Genomic DNA, 26,668 nt, shown 5'->3' with positions numbered 1-26,668 from the left:
AACAAACATGGTCTCACAACTTGTATGATTACTGAGCACTCTAATGGAAAGGAAAAATTAAGACCAGCTGGTTGTTAATCTTATCTTTAGCCAAGACAAACCCCAATTTAATTACTTACCTAAGGATGGGTCTTAGGCTGAAGACTGCTGTCTATCATCTTAGAAGCAGGGAAAAAACCCTCAAACTTGTCTTCCCTGTTGTGAGCAAGTTCCAACTACAAGAAAGAAGAAAGAAAGAAAGGAAAGAAAAAGAAAGGAGGAGAGAGAGAGAGAAGAAAGAAGGAAGGAAGGAGAAAGAAGAAAGAAAAAGGAAGGAAAAGAAAAAAAAAAGGCAAGAGGGAGGGAGGGAGGAAGGAGAAAAGAAAAGAGTTGTACAGAAAAATATACTTTGGATCTCAAACAAATTTTGGAAGATGAGAGATTCCCTGGACAGGGTGCTTCCAGACCTCAGCACATTGTTATATTAGTTTGAGACATAAAGATAGCTCAAACTGCTACCAAGCACTGATAGGGTATTTGTCAAAGGTCGGGGCACTACTACTCAGCATCCCTTTGTGGTTGCCAAAATGTGAAAACCAAAAATCTGAGACAGGTCTCAGTCAATTTAGGAAGTTTATTTTGCCTAAGTGAGGGACGCATGCCTGTGACACAGCCTCAGAGGTCCTGATGACGTGCCTGGGGTGGCAGGGTGGTCAGAGCACAGGCTGGTTTTGCAGTTTTTCGGGAGACATGAGACGTGAATCAACATATGTAAGATGAACATTGGTTCGATCTGGAAAGATGAGACAACCTGAAGCAGTGGGGGGAGGATCTTCAAGGTCATAAGTATATAAAAGACAAATGGCTGCATTCTTTCGAGTTTCTGATTAGCCTTCCAAAGGAGACAGTTAGATATCCATTTATCTCAGTGAGCAGAGGGATGACTTTGAATTCATTTATTTTCAGATTTATTTTATAAAAAGATTGCTTTTCCTTTCACAATATTAATGCCATAAATAGTAATTTATTCGACCCACTAATTTATTAGAGTGGTAAAAATAGGTTCCAATAATGATTATAAAAAATTAATATGAAATACTATTTTATGGGGAGATTTCTGATTTGGTATTGGTTGTATATAGGAAAGCTATTTGTATTTATATATGCTTTAACCTAACATCTTAATGCATTTTGTTACTAATCCTTACGGTTTTGTGGAAAACTCTCTAAGAACTTCCTAGATTATGCCATCTGCCAGTTACAGTGATTTTTGACTCCTTGTTCCAGTTTTTTATGCCCTCGTTTTTTTTTACTTGGTTTATTACATCAGGAGCTTTGACCTTACTTTGAATAGCCTCAGCAGTGAGAGTACACCCCTGCCCCCACCCAGAGTTTTACAAAGAGGATACCTGAAATACTTTTACCCTAATAGGGAACAGTTGACCGTGGAGGAGCCCAATTCATCTAGCGTACCATCCACCTCAGGACAAGGAGCAGGGGTACCACTCTGGCTGGATACCTGCCCTTGGCCCACCTCAGTCCCAGTCCAGGGCTGTCAGATCCTTCCTCTGGCCTCTCTCCCTGCTGGAATCTGAAATGTTTTTGGTTTTGTCTCCACAGGGCAGGACATATCCTCACAGAAAATTGAAGACTTGATGGAAATGGTGAAAAAGCTGCAGAAAGGTCATGTGTCTCATCCGTGTGAGGCTCAGCCTGAAGTTTGGGGCCAGGCTGATGTGGGGTCTGACTTGGGAAATAATCCTCTTCACCTTTTCGTTTTTTAAAAAATTAATTACTTAAACTAAAAATAGGGCTCCATGATTCAAAATTAAAGAAGTAAAGGGGTATAGAAGGCAAAATGTTTTCCAAAAACCTTGTCCCAGACTTCTTGCCACTCCCTCTTTGCTCACTAGGCTCCTGCCAGCCATGTTCCCACCTCAGGGTGGGTCTTTGCACTGACTACCTCCCACCCCCACCCAAAGAGCTTCAGGGCCTGCCCCCTGCCACTTGATTTGGGGTCGTCATGACACCTTCTCATGTCTGAGGAGCACTTCCCACCTCTTTGCTCTTTATCCTGCTTGCCCTACTTTATTTCTCTTGAACAGAGTTACCACAGCTCCATTCGGTATCTCATTGTGTCTATTCCCAGTCTCACCCACCCAGAACATGAGCCCTGTGAGGGCCCCACACAGCACCTGCTTGCAATAGGTACTCTGTTGCATGAAAGCAGCAGAGACACAAGGCTGGCAACCACCTCACCTCTACCTGCTCTGTCAACTCAACCGCCTTTCTCCTGCAGTGGGAAGCCTAGAGCCCCAAGTTGAGGTCCTGATTAACCGGATTAATGAGGTCCAGCAAGGTGAGTTCAGGGGCCTTGGCTGCCAGCTAGGACCAGCTACATGGTTTGTGGGGCTCAGTGCCAAATGAGAGTGCACGGTCCCTTGTCCAAAGTTACTGGTTATTCGCAGCAGCGACAGCAGAGCCTTAAATTAAGTACAGGACATTTCTGCATGCAGCTGCCATAGTCATATTGCCATGATCCTGGCCCTGCTCTCAACAGAGCCTGGCAAGAAGAGCCTGGACCCTGGAAGCCTTGTTTCCTACTCTATAAAATTTAGGCAACTATAGGTTTACCTGAAGGCAAATGAGAAATGTCACTGTTGGCAAGAGAATAGTGCAGCTGGAGGCTGCCCTCACACACAATGTCTTTCTGATCTTTGATGAAGCAAAAAAGAAGGCCAATGAAGACCTAGAAGAGGCCCAGACCATCTGCGAGGCCCTGCAGAAGGAACTGGACTCACGTAAGGGAGCCAGGGGTCACCCAGAGGTCCCCACAGTGTCTCAAGCCTCCCCTAACCCTGTATTCCAGATGATCAGCATCCTTGCCATGGCCAAGGGTCCTGTACCCTCTCCTGCCTCATGTCCTGCCGATCTCCCCCTCTCCTCTCTGCTTGTGGGAGTGTTAAGGAAGCACCCTCCAACCTCACTCCCACCTCAGGGCTTTTGCCAGGTGCTGCCTGTGCTTCCATGGATAATACAGGTTCCTCTTTTCCTCATGTCATCAGCTCTGAGTTAGAATGTCCCCAGACAAGATGGTTGGCATTCCCTGGCCACCCCATCTAGAGATGGCGCCCTGCCTCCATCTGTTCACGTGCCCCTCCCTATTCGATATGTTTCTTCACAGCCCTTAATCTCACTTCATGGGTGTTTGTGTATTTTCTGCCCTCCCCACGTAAAAGCATGGGCATCCTGCAGGGCCTGCACAGCCACCCTCTATCACTGTGAAGGCCCTTTGGTGCTTACAGGGAATGTGGGCACCAGAGGATAGGGAGGGGCTCACCTCGGGGGGTTCACATTTGGGTTGGGGGCAAGGCTGTGCCCAACTTCCCATATGACTGTGAGCAAGCTCCATCCCTGAGGGTGCAGTGGGTAGTCCCTGATGCCCAAATGCATCACTGTTTTCCAGTGCACAGAGAGAAAGTACGCCTGAAGGAGATCTTGAACAAAAAGCAAGGTATATGCAGCTCCCCTCTCTCCAGGCTTGTGCCTTTGCCACCCCACAGAAGCCCACTCTCCCTATGGCAGCTGAAGCCTTTCAAAGCTTGCCTGTCTCCTGTAGCTTCCACCAGACTTGCAGTAAATGTTAAAGCTCAATTAGGTGTCCACAGATCTGATGTGATCTGGCCCTGTTCCCCCTACCACAACCCAGTACCCTGACAGGTTCTCATAGGGCCCTGTTGCTCTCCCTGTAGAGACCCTGAAGATCCTCCGGCTGCACTGCCAGGAGAAGGAAAGTGAGGCACAGAGGTAAGAGCTTCCAGCTGAGCCTAACTCTGCCCCACCTCTTTATTCTGGTGGAGCAGAAAGAGGCAGGAAGATGAGTGTCAGACCACAGCTCTCATTCTGCCTCTAAACAATGCAGTGTCCAAAGAGTGTCTTTCCCCTTGGGCTCCGACAGCAGGCAGTAGTGTTAAGGGTAACTGTCTCGATGGCATAGACACTCATTTGCCAAATTACCAATTAAATTTCTTCAGCTCGTTTTTGTTCTTTGCCTTTTACTCTTTGTCGTACTCCTTGGCTGTCTGTTCACTCATCTGTTCATTTAGGCATTGAACCAACCATTTGTCCATTGTCTCTCCATCCATTATCTTTTATCTACCCAATTATTTGTCCATCCATTTCCCCACTTCCTGAATGCTTATTTAGCTTGTTTTCTTACCAGAGGCCCCAGGCCCTGGCACACTGAGTTTTCAGCTCTTTGGGGAAACCAGATGATATGATGTGTGTGCATTTGCTCACTTGACCATGTCTGCACTAATCTCTCTTAACATGACAACAGTACTTACAGGGGGCAAATGCTCACATTACCCCCTACCCATCACATGTTACAGAGAAGAACCTTAAGGTAGGAGGGAAAAAATAGCCTCAATAGAGGGAGGCAGAAGCCCCAGCCCAGCACCCTCTCAGGGCTTAAGAGAACATGGCTGAGGGCTGCCTTGCCTCTCCCAGGAAGCATGCCATGTTGCAGGAGTGCAAGGAGAGAATTTCTGCTCTGAACGTAAAGATCGAAGAAAAGAAGGAAAAACAGAGACAGCTGAGGTAAACCTTAGCACCTGAGGCAGGGGGTTTGGATGGCTGGTAGTTGGGGTATAATATCAAAGATGGGGGTTAGAAGAGCTGGCTACACTGAGCCTTGGAGGGTTAAGGTGGTGAAGATGCTCCCAGTGGAGCAAGACCATGGGCAAAGCACCCCGATATCTGTGCCAGAAGACTCACAGACATGAACAGGCTGTGAAGGTGATGATCTCAGCCCATATCCCTTCATGCCTGTGGTTGGCCCCCAGGTTGGCTTTCGAGGAGCAGCTGGAAGATCTGATGGGCCAATACAAGGACCTCTGGGACTTCCACGTGAGTCCCTCAAAGCCACTCCTCCCACTTCCACATCTTCCGTAGCAGCGCCAGGCCCAAAGGGCCGCTTCCTCTCACCTGCCACATCCAGTCCCTGAATAAGCCCTGGTGATGCTAAGATCAACATTGCCCAGAGCCAGTCCCTTGTCACCACCCTCGTGGCCCTGCTACCCCTCCTGGGTCCACTCAGTGGCCAGGGGGATCTCTGATCAAACCAAGGTCAAGTCTTCCGTCAATGTCCGTGGATATGTCTGGGACCATCACGGGCACAAGGGAGACAGTGAGGATAAGCAGCCAGTGTTTGCCCCCCAGGAGGATCCCAGGCACTGAACAAGAAAATAGACAGTGAGTGTTAGAAGGGAAGGGCTCAGTGAGGAGGCCCCACGAGGACGGAGGGGAGTAGGAAGGAGCTGCAGAGCCTAACTGGTACCTGACCCTCCAGAAAACAGCCAAGACTCGCAGTGTTTGCTGGTTTCTCTGTTGTAAATAACAATCCATGAGCCTCCCCACTGCAGCACTGCAGGGATGTAGGGTGACAGAAGGGCACAGGGAGGGAATGGCCAGTGCCATGGGCCTGAGGCTGGCTGTGGCTAGTATACACAGAGGGGCAGAGTTGCTGGAAGTGAGCCATGGTGAGCAAGTACAAAACAAGATCCAGATAGCCTTCTTCGAGGCATGGGAGAAAGCCAAGAGGTGTGGACAGACCTCTTTTCTGCCCGCCTCAGAGGCCAGAGCGGCTAGCAAGAGAGATCTGCACCCTGGACAGCAGCAAGGAGGAGCTGCTCGAGGAAGGTGAGGCCAGGGAAGGTGGATGGCCCTCATCTGACCTCACATACCCTCGTGTGCTCACTTGCCCCTTCGTGCTGCAGAGAAGCTGGTCAAGGTGAAGCTGGAAGATGTGAAGCAACAGCTGTGCTCCCTGTGTGATGCTGAGGGCCCCTCCACCCTTGATGACGGCCTCTTTCTCCGCAGCCAGGAGGCAGCAGCCACAGTGTAAGATGTGGAGGTGAAGGCGGGGGAGGAGGGAGTGGCCAGTGCTAACCACCCACTCCTGGGCCCCCCAGGCAGCTGTTTCAGGAAGAGCACAGGAAGGCTGAGGAGCTCCTAGCAGCTGCTGCCCAGCACCACCAGCAGCTGCAGCAGAAGTGCCAGCAACTGCAGCAGAAGCGGCAGAGGTGTGCGTGGAAGCCCTGTCCCCTCAACCCCCACCAGGAAAGTGACCAGTGTTGTATCTCCTCTCTCAACCTTCTGTCTCTCTGACTCTTGAAAACCTCTTGGCGCCCTTTCCCTTTCTTCCTTCCCCATCCTACCTCTTCCTGTCTAGGCTGAAGGAGGAGCTGGAAAAGCATGGGACACAGGTCCCTGCCCAAGCCCAGAGCACACAAGAGGAAGAGGCTGGCCCAGGAGATGTGGTAAGCCCCAGAACTGGGTGTCAGGGAACAGAGACGGCTACTGAAGGGATGGGGGAAGGGCAGGAGGACAAGGGAGGGTGTCGTGGGACTCCTCAGAGGATGGTTTGTGGGGAGAGGCTTTCCCATAGGCTGTCCACCCAAGGTGGTGATGGGGTAGGAGGCGACCGTGTGGCCATGGGGGTGACTGTAGATTCCCATCCTGAACACTAACCTCCTGCAGGCCAGTTCCAAGCCCCTAAAAGCCCATGAGGAGAAAGACCTGGAGCTGCACACCGAGCAGGGCTTGCTATCCTCATAGGCCAGGAGGATACTCTCCACCCCTGACCTTGGCCCAAGGCGCTAATAAAGGAGCTATTTTGATACAGCCTGTCTCAGCTGAGTCTACTGTTGAGGAGTAGGAGTCAGGCTTAAGACCTCCAGGCTCCTGTGACTGATTGAAGCCTATGCTTAACTCAGCCTCTTGGTCTGGGCCAGAGACACACCACAGGTTTTCAATAAATGCTTCCTTAACCTCCTGGTCTCCGGATTGCTCATCTCTGGGTCCCCAGGCAGAGGGGCGCACACCTGAGATGCTCCCACAGTGTGCCCAGGAGGTCTGGAACCCACTTCCATGCACACATACACACACCTTGTGGTTATTTCTTCAATTCCTTCATTACAGGTCTGGACTACAGACTCCCAGAAATCAAAAAAAAAAAAAAAAAAAAAAGAAAAAAAGAAAAATGAGAACCAGTGAGCTGGGATTCAAAATCAGTCAGTTCCATATGGTAGTCCCCACCAGTTAGTTGTGTAGTTTGTGCTCTCAGAAACACAAAATGTATAACTAAGGCACTTTTGGACGGGAACATGATAGAAGTCCTCAGCGTGCAGGGAGTCAGTCAACTACGATGTAAATCATGTGCCTCTGATGCATGTTTCAAATTCACTGAAAAGCATTGACCCAATTAAGGCCAATGATGGGAGTCAGTCTGCATCTCCTGAATCAGAATACATTGAATTAATGATAGAGAGATCTCTTTTCTTGATAGGCTCCCAGACCGGGTAGACCAGTGACATGGCAGAGTTGAGAGGCTCACTGGAGAGCACCATTTCCATGGAAAAATGGAACGTGGCAAAGTACAGAAATTCTTCAGTCAGTTCAGGAGAGAGGAGTTCTCTAAGATGCCATTAATCATACCTGTTTTTAAACAAACTGGCTTATATATACACTATCCAACATGACTTTTAAATCAAGTGGAAGTTAGAAAGTATGTTGAACTGAACGGCAATGAAGACACCACATTTTAAACTGCAATTGAGTAAGCCCATGATTAGAAGGAACTTTTTAGCTTTTGTTGGTTCACTACAATTTTTTTTAAAAATCAACCAGTTACTCAGTTAAGAATAAAAGGTCTTTGACACAGTTCAACACCTATTCATGTGAAAAAAAAAACTCATAAGAAAGTAAATAGGCAATTCCCTTAGATTTATTTGTTAGATGTTTAAAGAATTTCATGTTGGGAATAATTCAAGGATGTCTGCAATATTCAAATACTATTTATCACACTGAAAGTTCACTATAATACAGTGAAAGAGTTAAGACATGGATTTATGGCTATATGCTTTATGAATCTAAAATAATCTACAGATAAATTTCAGAACATCTAAATGAGTGTAAAAGTTTGCTAAATATAGGTCAATTTTTTATTGCATTTTAGGTTTGGGGGTACATGTGAAGAACATGCAAGATTGTTGCACAGGTACACACATGGCGGTGTGATGTGCTGCCTTCCTCCCCATCACCTAGATCTGGCATTTCTCCCCATGCTATCTCTCCCCAACTCCCCACCCACCACTGTCCCTCCCCTGTTTCCCCCCGACAGACCCCAATGTGTGATGCTCCCCTCCCTGTGTCCATCACTCATAGGTGGTTGTTGAACAATATAGGTCAGGCGTCCCTAAACTACGGCCCCGTAGGCCGCATGCGGCCCCCTGAGGCCATTTATCCAGCCCCCCCACTGCACTTCAGGAAGGGGCACCTCTTTCATTGGTGGTCAGTGAGAGGAGCACAGTATGTGGCGGCCCTCCAACGGTCTGAGGGACAGTGAACTGGCCCCCTGTGTAAAAAGTTTGGGGACGCCTGATATAGGTCAATATTTTTAAATCACCTTTATGTCTCAGTGCTACAGCAAAGGACCCACAAAATACATCACTTAAGAATCTACAGTTGTGGGGCAGGTGCAGTGGCTCATGCCTGTAATCCAAGCACTTTGGAGGCCAAGGTGGGTGGATCACCTGAGGTCGGGAGTTCAAGACCAGCCTGACCAACAGGGTGAAACCCCATCTTAAAAAAAGAAAAGAAAAAAGAAAAAGAATCTACAGTTGGTTGATAGAAAAGGATACAATGAACCAGTAACAAAGTAATGATATGCATCAGATAAGGATAACCATCTCAGCCACAGGCTGCCTCACAGTGAAGGATTGGGAGAGGCTGGTATGAGCTGTATTTTTCGTCTTGCAAGGTTGTGTCAGGATGTACTTCCTCAGATGAGAAACCAGCTGTGTGCATAGAACACCTCAGAATGGGGGAGCTGTTCTGGTTCTCTACACTCTATTTGGAGCCGTAGTGAGGAGTATAGTGTAAGCTGAGCTGCTTATATACCCTGCTGATCATGTAGACATATTCTGACTGTTAACCAGCTCCCAACAGAAGATCACCTATGTTTTCACCAACAGCAGCTGGGAACCTGTTTAATCGTCAGTTTTACTACTACCAATAACAATGGTGATGAGAAGGTACCAGCCACCCTGAAACTCAGCTTGGATTCACTGAGCAGCAACCAAAGTCATTTGCTGCATTACAATGGAATATTTTGGTTAAATAAAATTGTAAGTGCCATTAAAATATAAGCCACAGATAAGGTAAAGAGATTATAATTATATATACATATGACAATATAGGCTTAGCATCCACAATTTATAATAATCTCCTGCAAATTCACAATGATAAAGAACTCAATACTAAATACAAACCAAGATTTGAAGAGGTAACTCACATAACACAAACTCCAAGACCAATAAACACATGGAGACGTGTTCAACGGCACTACCCATGCGGGAAATGCAAGTAAAATACTGGCATAATGCTCCTATTGGAAAATGGCCCAAAGCTTCAAGGTTTGTCAATGAAAAATAAGCATGGGAGAAGCAGCCTTGAGCCCTCCTGATCAGCATGGACATAAAGGGTCTCTACCTATATTTGTAATAATTTGTTTCCTCAGAAAATCTGATATAAAAGCTAGATGGTAGGTACACAGGTGTTTGTTGTGTTTATCTTATACTTGTCTTCATATATAAAATAATTTACAATAAAAACGTTTAAAACATTACAGAAAAAAAGCTAATGTCATGGGCAATCATTGCTGCTAAAATAAAGAAATTAAGTAGCATGTGTAGAATGATTTCATTTTTGAAACGATGACAATTATGTCATCTGCAAACCTAAATATCAGAGGGCAGGCACTGGATGGGACTGGCCTGTGAGTGGTGGGGTTTTGGACACTTTTCATTTTTTTCTGTTTCTTTTTGTAGTTTTTATTTCCTTCTTTTTTCTTATTTCGAATTTTTAAAGTTCAACTTGTGTTGCACTTTTTAAATTCTTACTTTTTTTTCCGAATAAAATTGCATTCATTGTAACTCTACAGTGCACCAACCCTTTATTCCATCCTTGGAGTTTAGGGGAAAATGTGATCCTGGCCTCAGGAAGTTTAGTGTACAAAAAAAAAAAAAAACACAGGAAACAATTCTCATACGAAGGAAGCAGTTAAATTCTTCACATTTAGGTTTGGGGAAGATATCCCAAATACAGCAAAGCAACATATTTGTGTAGCTGTATACTTCAAAGAACAGAATGGGGTCAGTTAGGAAACCAATTTGAGATTAGAAAGATTCCACTGAGATTATTGTAACAGGGTTTAATTAATTGAATTTTGTGGATTTCTGAATTAAACTTTTATCTCATTTAAAGTCATATGAGAGCCTTTAACTAGAGGCTTTTATATCTTAACAAAGTCATATCCTGTAAGTGTTAAGGGTCAGCACCTATCAGTGTTCCCATTTGATGCCTGTGCTGAGGTAACAGAGTAAGAAAGGAAATTCGCCCTTGCACTCACACAATTCTGTGATGGCTAATACTGTCAGCTTGATCGACTTGAAGGATGCAAAGTGTTATTCCTGGGTGTATCTGTGGGTGTGTGGCCAAAGGAGATTAACACTTGGGTCAATGGATGGGGAGAGACAGACCCACTCTCAATCTGGGCAGGTATCACCTAATCAGCCGCCAGTGGGGCCAGAATAAAGCAGGCAGGAGGAGCTGGAAGAGCAGACGTGCCGAGTCTTCCAGGCTTGTCTTTCTCCCACGCTGGATGCTTCCTGCCCTCAAACATCAGACTCCGAGTTCTTCAGCTTTCAGACTCTTGGGCTTACACCACTCTCGGACCTTCGGCCACAGACTGAAGGCTACACTGTCGGCTTCCCGACTTTTGAGGTTAGGGTACTCGAACTGGCTTGTCCACTCCTCAGCTTGCAGACAGCCTGTTGTGTGAGTCGATTCCCCATAATAAACTCCCTGCATGTACACATCTGTCCTATTGGTTCTGCCCCTTCAGAGAAAACCGACTAATACAAATTCCCCACCTCAGTATGTTGCTGGCACTGAAGTGATGTGATCCTAGAGGTAAGAGCTTCTCAATAATATGAAAGTTATATTCAAAACCTCTCTGTGGCCAGGCACATTGGCTCATGCCTGTAATCCTGGCACTTTGGGAGGCCGAGGAGGGTGGATCACCTGAGGTCAGGGGTTCCAGACCAGCCTGACCAACATGGTGAAACCCCATCTCTACTAAAAATACAAAAAATTAGCTGAGCGTGGTGGCATGCGCCTATAATTCCAGCTACTCGGGAGGCTGAGGCAGTAGAATCACTTGAACCCAGGAGACGGAGATTGCAGTGAGCCAAGATCTAGCCACTGCATCTGGCCTGGGCAATAAGAGCGAAACTCCATCTCAGAAAAACAAGCAAACAAAAACCTCTCTCTGTAAGAATCACTTCAACAAATAAGATATTCCATGATTTAATGTACAGATAAAATAATCATGTGATGATTTGTTTATATTCCAGGAAAATGTTTATTTTCAAATATTCATATGCAAAGAAAGGAATGGGGTTGAGGAATCCTGACCTCAAACAATTTGAAAACTTGCTTGAAAGTGGGGGGCTCAGGAATGAGTGTGCCCTCCTTACACCCACGAGCGAGGAAGGGCACAGAGTTTGTAATGCGGGGGAATGCGGCCAAACCCAATCGTTACGGGGCTGAGGTCGATGACCTCTGGGTCCACGAGAGACTTCAGATTAAAGTGCTGCAAAATGGCAGACAACAGCAGAAACAGCTCCATGCGAGCCAGGCCTTCTCCAGCACACACCCGTTTTCCTGGAAGTAACAATGGTACTGATGAGACGCTGAGGGAGTTTCAGAGACACGACACTGTTAGCAGTGGGGTTGGCAGAAGCGGGAGGGGAGGCTGTGGGCAAACGGCATCACAAGGCAGGGCCCACCCCCTCGGCCCATCAAAAGCAGCGCAAAATGTGCTCGAGTGGAAGAATACCAGTGACATTGACTTATCCAGGGACCAGGCTTCATACAACCTCAGTCATCCAGAGCTCAACTGCAAAAACCTATGTTAGGTTGGGAAGACCTTCTCTGCCCAGTAAAGAAGGCACCCCCAGGGTTCACCAGTGATGCCTACAGGAGGGAAGTAGTGCCCTGTTAGAAGCTGGGGCTCCAGCACTGGGGGGTTAAAAGTATAGAGTTGGTTGTGTGATCTTCGTTCACAGCAATCCCTGAGATGAGGCCCTGGGAAGGCGGACAAGTGCCTCAAAGAGTCACTGAGTCACACCCCAGGAAGGCTTTGATGCTTCCTGTGATGATTCTAGGTAACCAAATGTTAGATTCTGTTTAGCAGCTCTGGTTTAAAATTAGGAAGAATTGGGTAATACGGTTTTGAGAACTTTTCACTAAGTCTTGTTAAAATAGAAACAGAATTTAGCAATGAATAGTGTAAAACGTCTAGTCTTTGGGAAAAAAAATCCACCCACGACACTTCATTCCCAGGATTGCTGCTGGAAGATGTTATGGACGTTCTCTGACTAGGGAAGAGCACATGTGGGTGTCATTGTCAATAGACACAGGGCACAGGGGTGTCAGTGCAGGCCTGGGATGAGGGCAGAGCACACGTGCAGTGGAGGTGAGGCCTGTGAGCTGCTCCTCAAGGGAATGTGCTGCCTCTGGACTTTCTCACCTGTGGAAAATGGCTTGAAATAGTCACTGTACTTGAACTTCCCATTTTCATTCAGGAAGTGTTCTGGCTTAAACTTTTCTGGATCAGAAAATTCTTGGTTGTCATACAAAACGGAGTCCAGACTTGGAATTATGACTGTGCCCTAGAAGAAACAAAGATTGTCTCAGTGAGTCACATGAACAAAATGTGGGCTTTCATCTGGAAGCCCCCGGTGAAGAATGCTGCTGTGGGTGTTATGTGATACACGGTAGCATATTTCCAGCTGAGGGAGTCGCTCAGGGAAGGACTACACAGAAGGCGGTCAGGGGTCAGGTCTAAACGAAGATAAGATCACAAGATTGACTCCAGGGCTGGTTGTGACTGTTTGCTCCTGGCATCAGAGTTCATGAGTCCCAGGGACTGTCCCCGGAGGCACTTTTGCAGACTTCCTCCACCTGTCTGGTCACCAGATGGATGTGAGCAATGCAGCGAAAGCGGCACTCCACAGGGTGGGAGTGGGGCCCAGCTCCTCCATTCAGTGCCCCCTGCCAAAGGGAAGGGTCTTTGGGCCCCCATCCTGCTCCCTGGCAGGAAGGCAATGAGCGGATAGGCCGGTGTTCATGCTGTGTGCTCCAGGCTCATGCTTGACCTTGGGGATGACGTATCCTCTGAAAATGGTGTCTCGGGTTGCTTCATGGGGCAGGTTGGAGGGCACGAGGTTGATGAACCGCTGAATCTCATGCACCACAGCGTCCATGTACGGCATCTCCAGCCTGTCCTTGACGGCGGGGACTCGGCTTGGCCCAATCACCCTGTCAATTTCTTCATGGAGCTTCTCTGCCAAGACATGAATGGGACAAATTTAAGGAATTGGCTCCTGGCCAATTGGACATCCACCCATCTAGTCAATCACCCTTTTATCCATCTACTTGCCTACACATCCATCCACCCCTCCATCCATCCACCCACCACCCACCCTCCCATCCATCCATCCATCCATCCACCCACCCATCCCCCCATCTAGCCATCCACTCTCCCATCCACCCACCCATTCATCCAACCATCCACCCCGGACCTGTCCGTGTCCCGCCGGTCACCTGCCTACCTTCGATCTCAGGGTATTTCATGAGAATCAGGAGCCCATATCTCAGAGTGGTGCTGGTGGTCTCTGTCCCCGCAAAGAACAGGTCAGCCACGGTCACAGTGATACCGTCCATTGTGTACAAGGGTTCTGCACTGGGCTTTTCCTGTGATGCCAGAGATAGGCAGGAGGAGAAGGAGCTGCTTGTCTCCCTTCAGCACAGAACCAGCCACCTCCCAGGTCCACAGGGACAAAGGAGACAGTGTCCAAGAGATCCCCCCAGTGGAACTGTGACTTGGAGCTGTGAGAGTCAGGGTCATCTCCACCTCACAGCCAGGGAAACTGAGGCCTCAGGAAATCTGCTGAAGGCAGGATGGGGCTCTGCTTCCCTCAGTAGCACACAGGCCATCCTGGGAGAGGTGAGATGTCCCTGACCTTGGTCACAGCTCAGGCAGGAGCTGAAGGGCTCCTGCAAACCCTCCTGCTGCAGAGCTAGTGTCTGCTGCTGTGAGAGGCCAAACTGTGGAGGACATGCTCAGGCAGCCCCGGGAAACCAGTGTGGATCCACATGTTCTTGAGCCACAAAAGGACAAGACAAGGGGACAAGGAACTTTACCATGCTGGGCAGGGGGCAGGGGATCCTGAGGGCTGCAGGTGAATGAAGCTGGGGAGGCCCGGAAGTCCTGAAGCTGTGCACAGATGGGGACTACCTGCCCACAAGGAATGCTGGGGGCTTCTCCTCAGACAAGACGCAACTCTCAAAGTCTGCGGACTAGAAAGGGTTGGGCAGCAGGGCCTGGAAGGGGCTAAGGGGCCCACCCACGCCACCTCGAACTGCTAGGCCAGCTTGGCAGCAAGGCAGCTGACTGGTGCCAATGGTTATGCTGAAGCGAAGGGTGTGTGTGTGAAACTGACAGCGTGCTGCGGCCGGAGCCATGCACTCCAGCAAGTTCAGGTCACACTGCAGATCCAAAATGCACGCTCCCTGCCCGCCCCGGAGAGCCCGCCTCTTGCAAGGGCTGAGCCTACCTTTTCCATTTCCACCAGCAGGCAGTCAGTGAGGTCCCGGGGGCAGTTGGGGTCCAGAGATTGATGGTGCTCCTTCACCCTTTCAGACACATACTCTTTTATTTCAGCCACATTTCTTATGACTTTTCTATGGCTTCCAGGCAAGTAGTGTAGATAGCTGGAAAAATTATTGTAAAGCTAGGGAGAGAAAAATATTTTACTATTTTTTTCCGGATGCAACATAATTGTGTATGTTGGACCAACAACTTTCTCCAAACCTGAATTTGTGGCTGAAATAATTGTTTATTTGGAATATTTTGGGTCAACAGTGTCCTTCTTGGGCACCATTCTCCTCAGCAGTGCACATTCTGTGGTGCAAATGTGCACACAGAGGTCGATACGTATTCTAAGGTTAGCAAAGGGTGCATAGGACCCCAGATATGTCTTTGGGAAGAATATTTGGGCTCTCCTTGAAGCTATGTTCTCTGGCTTTTGCAGTCCTATCACATATAACCTGAATTTTCCTTCTTTTTCTAATGTAAAGTGTACAATTGATGATTGATGAAAAAGGAACATGGCTTCACCTGGAGCCAGGGAGTACTGAGCAGGTAGAAGTTCTCATTAAACAAATGCATCAACCTCAGAAACTTCTCATCATCGTACTCGAAACGCGTGCGGAAGAGGATGTCAGCTATGACGTTGCAGGGTGCGCAGCCGACGAGGAAGGTGGGGTCGAAAGGCTGGCCTGGAAAACAGGCAGACAGGCCGTCAGGGGATGGGCGCAAGGAGACACGGGGGCTTCTCCGCCCACTCAGTCACCTTCTGGGGCTCACCCAGGCCTGTGAGAAGGCACCCTGAAAACTGGTAATCTACAAAAGATAGCGAATGTCTGAATCTGTTTGGGTCTTCTTCACTTTGTGACAGTATTTAGGATATGAGTCACGTGCTTAATGGCTACACCTGCTCCCTGAACTGTGTGGCTGGAAACCAGAGTTGTAAACACAGTGTCTGGGGACTCATGAGACCCTCTCCTAGTCCGTAGGTCCCTGTAGTTCAGATGTGGTCTAGGGGTCCCGGCCGGGGCTCCCCGTACCCCTGGCCTGCATGAGGATGGCCCCTGCTGGGCAGCAGATACACACCCTGGGTCTTCCTGAGCGCTTCCACCAGGAAGTGGGCCTCCCTCTGGATCCGATTCTCGTTGCCTTGTTTGCCCATCCCGTAGTTCCGGAGGGTGGTCAGGGAAAACCGCCGGATGTCCTTCCAGGTGGGCCCATTATTGAAAATGATTCCTAAGGCAGAGGGGCCAGCAGAGGGTTATTCCGAAGGCCCATTCGGGGAGAAACGGAATAGAGAGGGCCTTGGAGAGCAGAGCAGGTTTGCAGGTGTGTAAAGAAGTGACAGAGGGGGCATGGGAGCTGCCAGCACAGGCCACTTGCTGGTCAGGTTTTGGGGGAAGCCTTTCTGGGGTCCCCGCAGTCTGCACTGTGGTTTTTGATCACATTTACCCTCTCCTGGGTGCTCTTATTCATGCTGCCAACTCACCTTCTTCCTTTTTCCTTTCTGCCGAGTCTTCCCCATGTTAAATAAAACCACATATGGCCACTCCAAAAACACCTCCCACGTCTTTCCTGTCTACCAACAAAATTCTTGAAAAGCCAACTATTCTGTTCTCACAGGTTTTTAACCCTCACATCACACACGCCTCAACTTGCAGCTCTCCGGCTCCACAGCAAGTTTCTTCACTAAATTCTGGCAGGTCACACAAGCCCCTGACTGTGCAAAGCATCAGAGCTGGGAAACCTGTCCCTTCTGAGCTGTCAAGGCCTGGCCCTGCCCTGTCTGGATCCTCCTGGGAGTAGGAGCACATTTGGCATCAACACATCTAAACTTTTTATTCTTTAAGAATGTTGACACATTCCCATCTTTCTCTCAGCTAACTATAAACCTGTTTATTTTCTCCCAGACAGGAACCTTGAAATTATCCCTCTTCCTCTACAGACTCCCAGCCACACCCCGCTTCCACCTCAGGGGCCCCCCTTCCACCTCAGGGGCCCCCCTTCCACCTCAGGGGCCCCCCTTCCACCTCAGGGGACCCCCTTCCACCTCAGGGGCCCTCTCTGCCTTGCTTTCTGGGTTCCTCTTGTCCATCATCATTGCCTCAGTAAATACATTTCGGGTACCTCCTGCATTTCAGACATCCTGCCAGCTCTGGGCATTCTGCAGTAAACAAGGGTCATATCTTATGCAGCTTCATTAGCTGATTAACCACTGACCACTGACCACTCCTGGGAGGCGCCTGCAGGGTGCTTAGAAAGTGCCTTGGGAACCCGTGCTCACCTGTTCCAGAAGCAAGGTTGGCCGGCCTGAGAGGGGTGGGGAGCAGATGAAATGAGTCTGGACAGAGGGTTTCATTTCATCCTGAATAGTAGGAGGAAGGACTAACAAGACTGAGGAGGTGGGGAGAGGGGTGGTGATGGTGGTGGTGGTGGTGGTGGAGGGGCGGACGTGGTCATGTTGAGTGGAGGATAGCCGAGATGACCCATTTAGACAGCTGTTCAACAAGTTAAAAATCTAGGTTGGGAACGGCGCTTTCTCTGTGTTATGGACTTTTTCTGAAAGGATGTGTGCAGTTCCTCTGGCACACTGTCACACAGCCTGTGCTCAGTGTTATGCTAATAAGGAATATTTTCATCATCGTCCCTCAAGGGCCAGGTGCCGCCCATGCCCAGGGCTCTGCTAATTATCCTCCAGTCTGGGCCCTGTGGGTCATATAAAAATGAAACTTTAGAGCCCCCAGGCAGAGGCAGCAACGTCCGCTTGAGCTCGAGCTGCCGAGATGCACGCTCCGAGCCCACCCTGCTGCCTCGGACTCTGCCTTGGATCTGTGGGTGGCAGATAAGGGCTCCGGGACCCAGAACTAGCTCCTCAACCGCGGAACCGGGCCCTCCCCCCAGTAATGCTTTTCCTGTGTTAGCGACAAGGACTGAGATGGTCAATTTTGTTTTTGGCAACCCCAGAGAAGTAAAACCCCACAATGCAGGAGAAGCAAAAGCAAATGACACTGATTGTGACACAATATAACCTAGAAATGTAGACTGGACAAACAGGGCGAGGACACCAGCTCTCAGATTTAAAATTCCACACAGCATGGCAAAGGCTTTCTGGAGCCTCCTCATCAAAGTTGACTCAAAGAACTAGAGGCTTCCTTGTGCGACACTGTTTATTTCTAATCTACTTTGAAAGCCTCTGCAGGGCAGGGAGGGAGGGAGGAGGAAGAAGCAGCAGGCCGGGTCTGGAAGCAGGAAAGAGGGAGCAGGCAGCAGACCCCGCCGTGCTGGGGTCTGAAGCCAGGAGGCTGGGAGAATGCTCGGATCAAGACCAGCCAGACCTCCAGCCCCCAACCCTGCTCTCCCTAGAGAGGGGACACGCCGCTTTCTGTATATGCTGAACTCGGAGCTCTGGAGACAGGGAGGGTGGAGGTGAGGCTGGGAGACGGGCTTTCAGTGGGTCTCTTCCCCCTTCGCGGTCTTCAGAACATGCCCCAGCGGGACATCAGAGGCCCCCTCTCTGGAGGTCACCAGCTGCAGCTGAGCAAAGCCCTGAAGCGAGCAGTGTCCGCAGCTTCTGACGCCTCCGCGTGGGTGAGGGGACCGCGGTGGCAGAAGCCGCCTGTGCCCAGGCCGTGGAAGAGGAGGGGACGTGGAAGAGGAGGGGGGAGGGGGGAGGGGGGGAGGGGGGAGGGGGGAGGGGGGGAGGGGGGAGGGGGGAGGGGGGAGGGGGGAGGGGGGAGGGTGGCGCCGCCGCTGGGAGCCGCTCAGTGAGTGCGGCGCTTCTGGAAACGCAGGACAGGCGGGCGGGCTGCGGAGGGCGGAGGCGCGGGGCGTGGCGGCCGCCATGCCTGTGGGAAGTGGAGGTTTGCCGGGAAGTCCACCAGCGTTTGTGAGGTGAGGGCGCCGCGCCAGACCGCGGGCGGGGAGTTCGGGACCCCGGCGCGCAGCTGGGTTGACGCGCGCGGGGGCCTCCGCAGCGTTTGCTGGGCTAGCCGGCCGGGGCGGCCGCCGGGCTGGAGTCCCTGCGCCGGGTTCCTCTCCCCGCGGCCGCCGCAGCCCTCCTCTCGGGGCGCCGGGAAGAATCCCGCTGGCGGGAGCGGGTCTTTGGGGCTTCTCAGATGATCTCACCGGGCGTCCTTTCACCGAAGCGCAGCAAGACTTTTGGAGTGGTGTCCTCGCTTTCCTTTTTTTTTTTTTTTTTTTTTTTTTTTTGCTGGTAAAGCTGCTTTCCACAGGAAGTCTTTTCTTGAAGTGCTATCATTTCTTTGGGGTACAGTGTTGTTCACCCGAAGGAATGACTCCCAGTGCTCGAGGAAGTTAAACTGATCTGCTGGTCGTTTTAAAGCTTTGTTCTGAGCTGATACGCGTTAGTAGCTTTCTTTTGTTGTTAAATTTTATTGGTAAAATTTCACCTGTGAACCAGCAGCTCGGTTTTCTATTCTAAAATGCTAGCTTTAAGATTTCTGAGAACTTTGTGTCAAAGAAGTCTTTGAAAATTTACAGAAGTCTGTGGAAGAAGTTGACAATTTGAAATGTGCAGGTGGTCGGGGGGGGGGCAGTGGATCACACGTGTAATCCCAGCGCTTTGGAAGGCCAAGGTGGGCAGACCACTGGAGCCCAGGAGTTCCAGACCAGCCTGGGCAACATGGCAAAACCCCATCTCTACTGAAAATACAAAAATTAGCTGTCTGTGGTGGTGTGTCCCTAGCTACCTGGGAGGCTGAGATGGGAGGATCTATCAGAGCCTGGGAGGCTGAGATTACAGTGAGCAGTGATCTTGCCAGTGCACGCAGGCCTGGATGGCAGAGGGAGAACCTAAAAAAAAAAAAAAAGTACAGGTATTAAATTTATACTAAGTAAAATTCACCACAGATGAAGAAATAGAACATTGCTAGATTGGGGTATATATGTAAGAGTCACATTGTTGGTTTTAGAGGTATCAGATATTGTTGAACATTTTCCCAAAGTGGTTGTAAAACTTATCGGGGAATATTCTGCTTATCCCACATCCTTGCTGATGCTTGTCAGTTCAAAGTTATTTTGCCATTGGAGTAGAGGTGCAGTAATGTATCAGTGTGGTTTCATTTTGCCTTTTCCTGGTATTGAGGTTGAGTATTTTTTACTGCCATTTATATGTCCTCTTTTGTGAAGTGCCTGTTAAATCTCTGTATCCTGTTTTCAGGATATGCTTGTTTTTCTGTTGATTTGTAACACTTTATTCTGGTTATGTGTCCTTTCTAGGATATATACGTATTGCATTTCTCTTTTTTCAAACTGTAGCTTGCCTTTTCACTCTTTTAATGGTGTTTTTAAATGAATGGAGATTCTCTATTTTTTTTTTTTTCTTTTTTAGACAGGATCTCACTCTGTTGTCCAGGCTGGAGTGCAATGGCACAATTACAGCTCATTGCAATCTCGACCTCCCAAGGCTCTGGTGATCCTCCTGCCTGAGCCCCCAAGTAGCTGGGATCTGCAGGGGAGCACCATTATGCTCAGCTCTTTTTGTATTTTTAGTAGGGATGGGGTTTTAACATGTTACATAGGCTGGTCTGGAATTCCTGGGATCAAGTGATACACCTGCCTTGGCCTCCCAAAGTGTAGGGATTACAGGCATGAGCCAGTGTACCCAGCCTGAGTTTCTTAATTTTAATGAAATTATACTTGATCAATCTTTTCCTTTATGGTGACTGCTTTTTGTGTCCTGTTAATCAATGCCTAACCTAAGAATATGAACACATTTTTTTCTGTGTTAACCTCATAGCAATTTTATTTTAGTTTATGCTTTTTTTTTTTTTTTTTCAGACAGACTTTCACTCTATTTCCCAGGCTAGAGTGTGGTGGCATAATCTCAGCTCACTGCAACTTTCACCTCCTGGATCAAGCGATCCTCCCACCTTAGCTTCTTGAGTACCTGAGACCATAGGCATGTGCTACCATGCCTGGCTAATTATATTTATTTTATTTTATTTTATTTTATTTATTTATTTTTTTTTGTAGAGATGGGCATTGAACATTTTCCCAGGTTAGTCTCAAACTCTTGGGCTCAAGTAGTCTGCCCACTTCAGCCTCCCACAGTGCTGGGATTACAGGTGTGAGCCACCCCACCCAGCCATGATTCACTTTTTACTCTACTAAAAAATAGCCATCTCTACTAAAAATACATGGATGTGACTGTTTAATGTAGCACCATATATTGACCGGGACATCCTTGTCCTTCTGGACTGTGTGGCACTTTTTTTCATAAATCAGATGGCTGTATGATCATCTGATTTATGAAATCAGTGTGGGTCTGTTTCTGGACCAACCTGAGCAACATAGTGAGATCCCATCTGTACAAAAAATCATAAATAAAGATGTAAAATGTTTTTAAGTGGGTAGAGAAGATGGAGTCATAGGTGATAATTTATAAATGATTGTCAGTTTTTGGCTACATACAGGTGTTGGTAAGTCAGATCTGTTGGGAGTTTAGGCAACATGTATTAAGAGAATTATGTGTTCAGAATGATTGCTAGATGTTCACTGACTTCAATTAGATGTTATTTGAGACTCACACAGCTACAGGTTTTATTATTTTATTTATTTATTTGTCTTTTAAAAAATTTTACCATCTTCCTGTCAAGGCAGTAACTCTATACTTAATTGTTCTTAAGTATACCTAATTACCAGGAAAATTTTATGGATCATATCTAATTGTTAAGCCATTAAAGGACTGACGTGATGTAATGTAGACAATAGTATTCTACATAATAGTTTCAGGACTACATCAATGAAATTGTTTCTTTTTCTTCTTCTTCTTCTTTCACCCCTCTTTCTTCTTCTTCTTCTTCTTCTTCTTCTTCTTCTTCTTCTTCTTCTTCTTCTTCTTCTTCTTCTTCTTCTTTTCTTCTTCTCCTCCTTCTCCTCCTTCTTCTTTCTTCTTCTTTGTTCTTCTTCTTCTTCCTCCTCTCCTCCTCCTCCTCCTCCTCCTCCTCCTCCTCCTCCTCCTCCTCCTCCTCCTCCTCTTCCTCCTCCTCCTCCTCCTTCTTCTTCTTCTTCTTCTTCTTCTTCTTCTTCTTCTTCTTCTTCTTCTTCTCTTCTTCTTCTTCTTCTTCTTCTTCTTCTTCTTCTTCTTCTTCTTCTTCTTCTTCCTCTTTTCTTCTTTCTTCCTTCTTTTTTCTCCTGCATATAGTTTGAACATATCTTCTTCTCTTTGCTTTCTTGAGACAAGGTTTCGCTCTGTCGCCCATGCTGGAGTGCAGTGGTGCAGTGGTATGATCATGGCTCATTGCCGTTTTGACCTCTCAGGCTCTAGCAGTCCTCCTACCTCAGCCTTCTAAGTAGCTGCAGGCATGCACCACCATGCCAGGCTCAGTTTTTATTTTTTGTATACAGGGTCTTCCTATGGTGCCCAGACTGTTTTCAAACTCCTGGGCTCAAATGATCCTCCCACCTTGGCATCCCAAAGTGTTGGTATTACAGGTGTGAGCCATCACTCCTGGCCATTTTAGTTTTAATAATTTTATATTTTTCTAATTTAAAATATTTATTATTTATGAATGTAATATTGTTATGATTATTTTGTGTTTAATCTCATTTTCAAAATAAGCTTGTGGAAATTAGAGATCTTGTTTCTTATTTACTACTGTATTCTCAGTGCCTGACCTTGCCTGGTATGAAACAGATATTCAATAAATAGTTGTTAAATGAATGAATGAACCACATTCAACAATTCTCTAAGTATCACAGCTTTCACTGTCTAACAAATAAAATAGCTTGTATAGAATAGAGTCACAGTTAACCTGCCATGAAAGGAAATGTCAATGAAAATAGACCTTTGTATGTGTAGCTGCTAAGATTTTGGGGCTTTTGTTACTGCAACGTAAATTAGCAAAGCTCAGTGAGACTGCAGATAGAATATACATATATAAATAGACCAGATAGACCAGTGGATGAGATTCCAAAGATAGTTCAATCATCATTAACTAACCACACCCACACTCTCTTAATTTCCTAACAGAAAGAATGGAATTCCTGTTCACTAAGATCTGCCCCAAATATTACTTATTTTGTGAAAACTTCTCTGGCTACTCAGGAATCTCCCTGCTTCAGCCTCCCGAGTAGCTGAGATTGCACGTGTGCACCACCATGCTTGGCTAACTTATTTTCAGAGACAGGGTCTTACTATGTTGCCCAGGCTGGTCAGGACTGTTGATTGCATATGACAGAAACCCAGCCAATTCTAGTTCCTCACCGCCTTTCAATGTGCTCCTTTCTCAGTCTTCCCAGTCTCAACAAATGGCAGTTCCATCCTTCAAGTTCCGCAAGCCCCAAATCTTAATGTTAACCTTGATTTCTCTCTTTTATGTCATAGCTCGTATGAAGGCCAATCATGTTCAGACCCAGGCGGAGGTTCCTGCTGACCCAGGCTCTCACCAGCACATTGTCCTTTACTGTCCTCCTGAGGGTGTCTGGAGCTTCAGTGCTGTGTGCTCTCGGCCTCCATGCTGGGGCACCACTGACTCCTGCTGTCCAGGGCTTCCAGTGGACTCTCCGAGGCACTGATGTAGAATCTTCCCCATTCGGTTCACCAAGAGCAGCCTCATGCTGTGTGGGCTGACATGAAGAGCTGCCAGATCTAACAGGTAAAAATCACGAGGCACTGCCAGCTGGATGGGGTCAGAGAGTCCTCTCTCCATTACGATTCGGATGAGAAGGGAAGATTCCATAGGCCCTAAACATTGCAGCATGACCCGCATGTGCCACCCACGAGCTGCAGTGCGTGGTCAGGTGGAAGTTATTTGACTTCAGGAGAGGACAGTGTTCTCTTCAGGCCTTTTCCTCAGTGGCTGGATCTGCGTCCCTCTCCTCTCTCTTCCCCTCTCATCCCCCAGTCTCCATCCCCATCTCTCTCTCTGTTTCCACCTTGCTGTTCCCTTTCACCTGCTTTCACCTCTTCAACTTTCGTGATTCCCCCCTCCCTGTCCACCACATTTCCCAGGCTAAGGCTCCTGAACTGTCCTGTGTGGGGAGATGTGTCTGGATTTAGGCGGTGCCCTCTAGATGTTTCCAGGATGGGGAAACATGGCTCAGCTGCCAGTATAATGGTTTCAGAGAGTGGCCACTTTTGAAGGCCTTTCACATTTCCCATTCTAGAATTGTATAGGACTTAAAATTGATGGGCCACAGTAGAATTCTTGGTTCCTCATGACCTTGTGGTGGTCACCTTCTTTCACTGAGCATTCACATGGTGGCTATTAGGTGCCAGGCCCTGCTCTGGGCTAGGGGCACCATAATGAGTAAATGTCAGATCACTACCCCATGGAACCCACCACTGCAGGCATTGAGAGGAGAAAGAAAGGGGCGTGGCCTGTTTGTGTTCTTTTCACATGGTCACCTGCCAGTTCCTGGGGGAGTGGGAGCCAGTGCAAGGAGAGAAGCCCAGTGAGAAAGGCAAAGGGATGATGTCAGACCCAGGAGCTGAGGCTCACATTCCCCTGCAGCTGGGCAGCTTCTGGAGTGGACAAGGAGCAGCAGGGAACATTGTGGCCTGGTGTTCTGGGGTTCACTGTCTCATCTCATTCCTGTGGGTGCCAGAACTTGTCCAAAGGGAAGACTCAGTGTCTCTAACAACAGCAAGGCGGAGACAGAAAGTGTTTCAGAGAAGCAGGAATGATTGTCTGCCATGGAAACAGTATATGGATTTATAGTAGTGTGTCTCTCTAATAACTAGTTAGCGTGTTCCTGTTAATTGAACATATCGCTGGTGTAAGTTTCCTTGGATCTCCTCATCTTCATGTAAGTTTATCTGTTCCCCTATCCCTCCCTTCTTTCCTTCTTTTCCTTCCTTCCTGGGTTTTCTGATCAGGGTCATGTGAGGCTAAAATCCAGAAATGGGCTAGCTATGCTTTTTCTCTAGAGCTCAAGCTTTTATTCCAAGTTCACTGCAGATATTGGAAAATGTTTCTATTCTTGTTTGTGGGGGACTGAGGGCCCTTTTTCTGTGCTGGCTGTCAGCCAGGAGATACTCTGACTTCAGATGCCACCTGCTTTCCTCTTTACCTGTCTTTTCTATCTTTCAACCAATCACAACTCATGGAGTCCTTCTCAAGCTCCTTCCTTCTCTGACTTCATCTTCTCCAACCAGCCACAGAAAGCTCTGTCATGTATGGAGTGATGTGATTCAATCCACTTCATGCAGGTAACCTCATCATCTTCAGGTCATGTAACTGTCACATAAAAACATAATCACAGGAGTGGTGTCTCATCACCTTAACAGGCTTCAGAGACAAGGGTATGGCATGTTTGGGGACCGTTTCAGAAGTTCCATCTACCACAGTTGGACACTCACATTCCCCCATCTGCAAAATACATTCATCCTCTCCTCTAAAGTTTCCAAATTTCATGTCATTAAAGCATTAGTTCAACATGAAAAATGTCACATAGGCCACATCAGATCCAAAGTTTAAAATCTTATCTAAAACATCCACACCAGGTGTCAATGAGGCTTCTGAGGGTGTCCATTAAGTACAGATTATTGACATAATTGCCTTACGTCTGTCGACCTGTGAAACTGAACAAACTGCTTATCTGCTCCTAATGTGGAATGGCGGGACAGGCACAGAATAACAATTACAGTGATTCTAGTTCAAAAAGAAGGACCATGGAAGGGAGAAAAAAGTCACCAATCCAAAATAGTTTGGAAATGGAGCTGGGCAAAATCCAGCAGGAGGTACTTAAGTAGGATCCACAGCCTGAGACTGACCCTCCATCCTGTGGGACTTTGCTTCTGGGATCTTTGCTCTGCATTTCTTGAAACCATTATTGTCTATCTTATTTCCCCTACTCCTTTGGTTCTTCCCCTTTCTCCTCATGGCAGCATCCTCTGCTTAATCCTTGGTCCATCGCCCCCAGCAGAGTTGGTCAGATAGTGCCCGTGTCAGGGTCCTGACTGTCTCCACGAGGGGCTGTCCTTGTGAGCCCGTGCTCCTCTGAGATCGTCTTCACTGTCCTAACCTCTCTCAGTCATGATTGCTTTCAGCTGCCCTGGCTGGCTCAGGAGAAAACCTAAGACTGTGGAGACCCAGAGCCATTCTGTGCCCTCTCTATCTCCAGGAGAGGAAGAAAATAACAGGGATCTTCATGGAGAAATGACCCACATGAGGGCCTGGACTCTCCAGCAGTTACAGCAGAGGAAACTCCCTGAGGAAGCATGGAGGAGCTGAACGCCCAGACTGGGAAAGCAGGGTTGTGTTAACCACTGTTTAATCCTCACATGCTCCCTGCCCCAAACTGCTAGCCAGTGAATGACAACAGACTGGGAGTAAGTAATAGGCCTATAGAACCATGATAAAGAATTGTCCAAGGAAAGACCCTTTTACTCTGTTTGCAAGGTGAAATTGCTGTATTTGATCTAAAGTTTTCTGAAAGGCAGCAGCGAGTTTCTGGAGGATGAGTTACCTGCTTTGCACAGGGAGGGTGAAGCCAAGGCTTTCGTGGTATATCTGCTGCCACTGGGTGATGAGGGAACCTGGGAGAGTCTTAGTCTTTCTGGACTTGAGTTTTCTCATCAGTAAAGTAGGTGCTAATTGTACCTCTCTGAGGTCCCTTCCTGCTTAGTTTTCTCTGAGTCCTTGAGGGACTGAGATGGTCTTTAACACTGCCTGGACCTCTAACCTGCCTCTGACCTCTCTGGGTCTGACTCCTGACTCTGGCCCCTGTGTTTCTCCTTCAGAGCCTGAGCTGAGTTCACACCTGGGAAGCTGAGAACTGAGGGAACAGATGGAAGAAAGTCAGCAGGTTTTGGAAAAGAGAAGAACCTGTAAAGGACAAGTCAGCGCTAGAACAGGTGAGAAACAAAGCAGGGGAGAATAAGGACAAACTGGGCCAGAAGCCTCAGGGGAATGGGCAATGGGCCTGTGATCATTCAGCCACTCGAGG

General features: G+C 47.9%; 2 protein-coding genes and 1 long non-coding RNA gene across 18 annotated transcripts in view; 2 read left to right on the top strand and 1 right to left on the bottom strand.

Annotated features, from left to right (window-relative positions):
• The first annotated feature begins 1,092 nt into the window (after nt 1–1,092).
• LOC141581989 (synaptonemal complex central element protein 1-like) lies at nt 1,093–6,810 on the top strand. 3 transcript variants are annotated; one of them, XM_074389227.1, is made up of 11 exons: nt 1,093–2,338; nt 2,706–2,780; nt 3,446–3,493; nt 3,732–3,786; nt 4,489–4,578; nt 4,824–4,887; nt 5,613–5,679; nt 5,757–5,880; nt 5,952–6,062; nt 6,212–6,299; nt 6,520–6,810. In XM_074389227.1, exons 1-11 carry the CDS (start codon nt 2,200–2,202, stop codon nt 6,595–6,597), a joined length of 939 nt encoding a protein of 312 aa, XP_074245328.1. In that variant the 5' UTR covers nt 1,093–2,199; the 3' UTR covers nt 6,598–6,810. The 3 variants fall into 3 exon arrangements, with proteins under 3 accessions (XP_074245328.1, XP_074245327.1, XP_074245326.1); XM_074389226.1 differs by lacking the exon at nt 6,520–6,810 and having other exon boundaries at nt 1,093–1,662; nt 2,279–2,338; nt 6,212–6,509; XM_074389225.1 differs by lacking the exon at nt 6,520–6,810 and having other exon boundaries at nt 6,212–6,509.
• A 4,630-nt stretch (nt 6,811–11,440) lies between these two features.
• Nucleotides 11,441–16,013, bottom strand: LOC141581988 (cytochrome P450 2E1-like). Its single transcript, XM_074389224.1, has 7 exons — nt 15,842–16,013; nt 15,287–15,447; nt 14,724–14,900; nt 13,719–13,860; nt 13,263–13,450; nt 12,635–12,776; nt 11,441–11,766 (listed from the first exon to the last, which is right to left on the bottom strand). Exons 1-7 carry the CDS (start codon nt 15,915–15,917, stop codon nt 11,576–11,578), a joined length of 1,077 nt encoding a protein of 358 aa, XP_074245325.1. The 5' UTR covers nt 15,918–16,013; the 3' UTR covers nt 11,441–11,575.
• Nucleotides 16,014–18,498: 2,485 nt separating this feature from the next.
• Nucleotides 18,499–26,668, top strand: part of LOC141581987 (uncharacterized) — a 45,833-nt gene continuing 37,663 nt past the window's right edge. For 10 of the 14 annotated variants that reach the window (XR_012514830.1, XR_012514823.1, XR_012514822.1 and 7 more), the window contains exons 1-3: nt 18,499–18,646; nt 23,103–23,373; nt 26,463–26,576. This is a non-coding gene — a long non-coding RNA (uncharacterized LOC141581987). Of the gene's footprint in view, nt 18,647–19,083; nt 19,119–23,102; nt 23,374–23,826; nt 26,052–26,462; nt 26,577–26,668 lie in introns of those variants that run through there. The other 4 variants (XR_012514825.1, XR_012514833.1, XR_012514832.1 and 1 more) reach the window with 4 other exon arrangements.

The sequence above is a fragment of the Saimiri boliviensis genome, chromosome 18 (genome assembly GCF_048565385.1).
Source record: "Saimiri boliviensis isolate mSaiBol1 chromosome 18, mSaiBol1.pri, whole genome shotgun sequence".
Taxonomy (NCBI): domain Eukaryota; kingdom Metazoa; phylum Chordata; class Mammalia; order Primates; family Cebidae; genus Saimiri; species Saimiri boliviensis.
The sequence above is the reverse complement of the archived record's forward strand: the minus strand, read 5'-3'. Positions and strand labels throughout refer to the sequence as shown.

Coding starts and splice junctions, on each gene's coding strand:
- LOC141581989 (XM_074389225.1), top strand. CDS start 2,200: ATGAAAGCAGCAGAGACACAAGGCTGGCAACCACCTCACCTCTACCTG. Junction 2,781..3,445: donor GCAGAAGGAACTGGACTCAC/GTAAGGGAGCCA, acceptor ACTGTTTTCCAG/TGCACAGAGAGAAAGTACGC. Junction 4,888..5,612: donor AGGACCTCTGGGACTTCCAC/GTGAGTCCCTCA, acceptor TGCCCGCCTCAG/AGGCCAGAGCGGCTAGCAAG.
- LOC141581988 (XM_074389224.1), bottom strand. CDS start 15,917: ATGGGCAAACAAGGCAACGAGAATCGGATCCAGAGGGAGGCCCACTTC. Junction 14,901..15,286: donor TCAGTACTCCCTGGCTCCAG/GTGAAGCCATGT, acceptor TTCTCTCCCTAG/CTTTACAATAATTTTTCCAG. Junction 13,451..13,718: donor GAAATACCCTGAGATCGAAG/GTAGGCAGGTGA, acceptor ATGTCTTGGCAG/AGAAGCTCCATGAAGAAATT.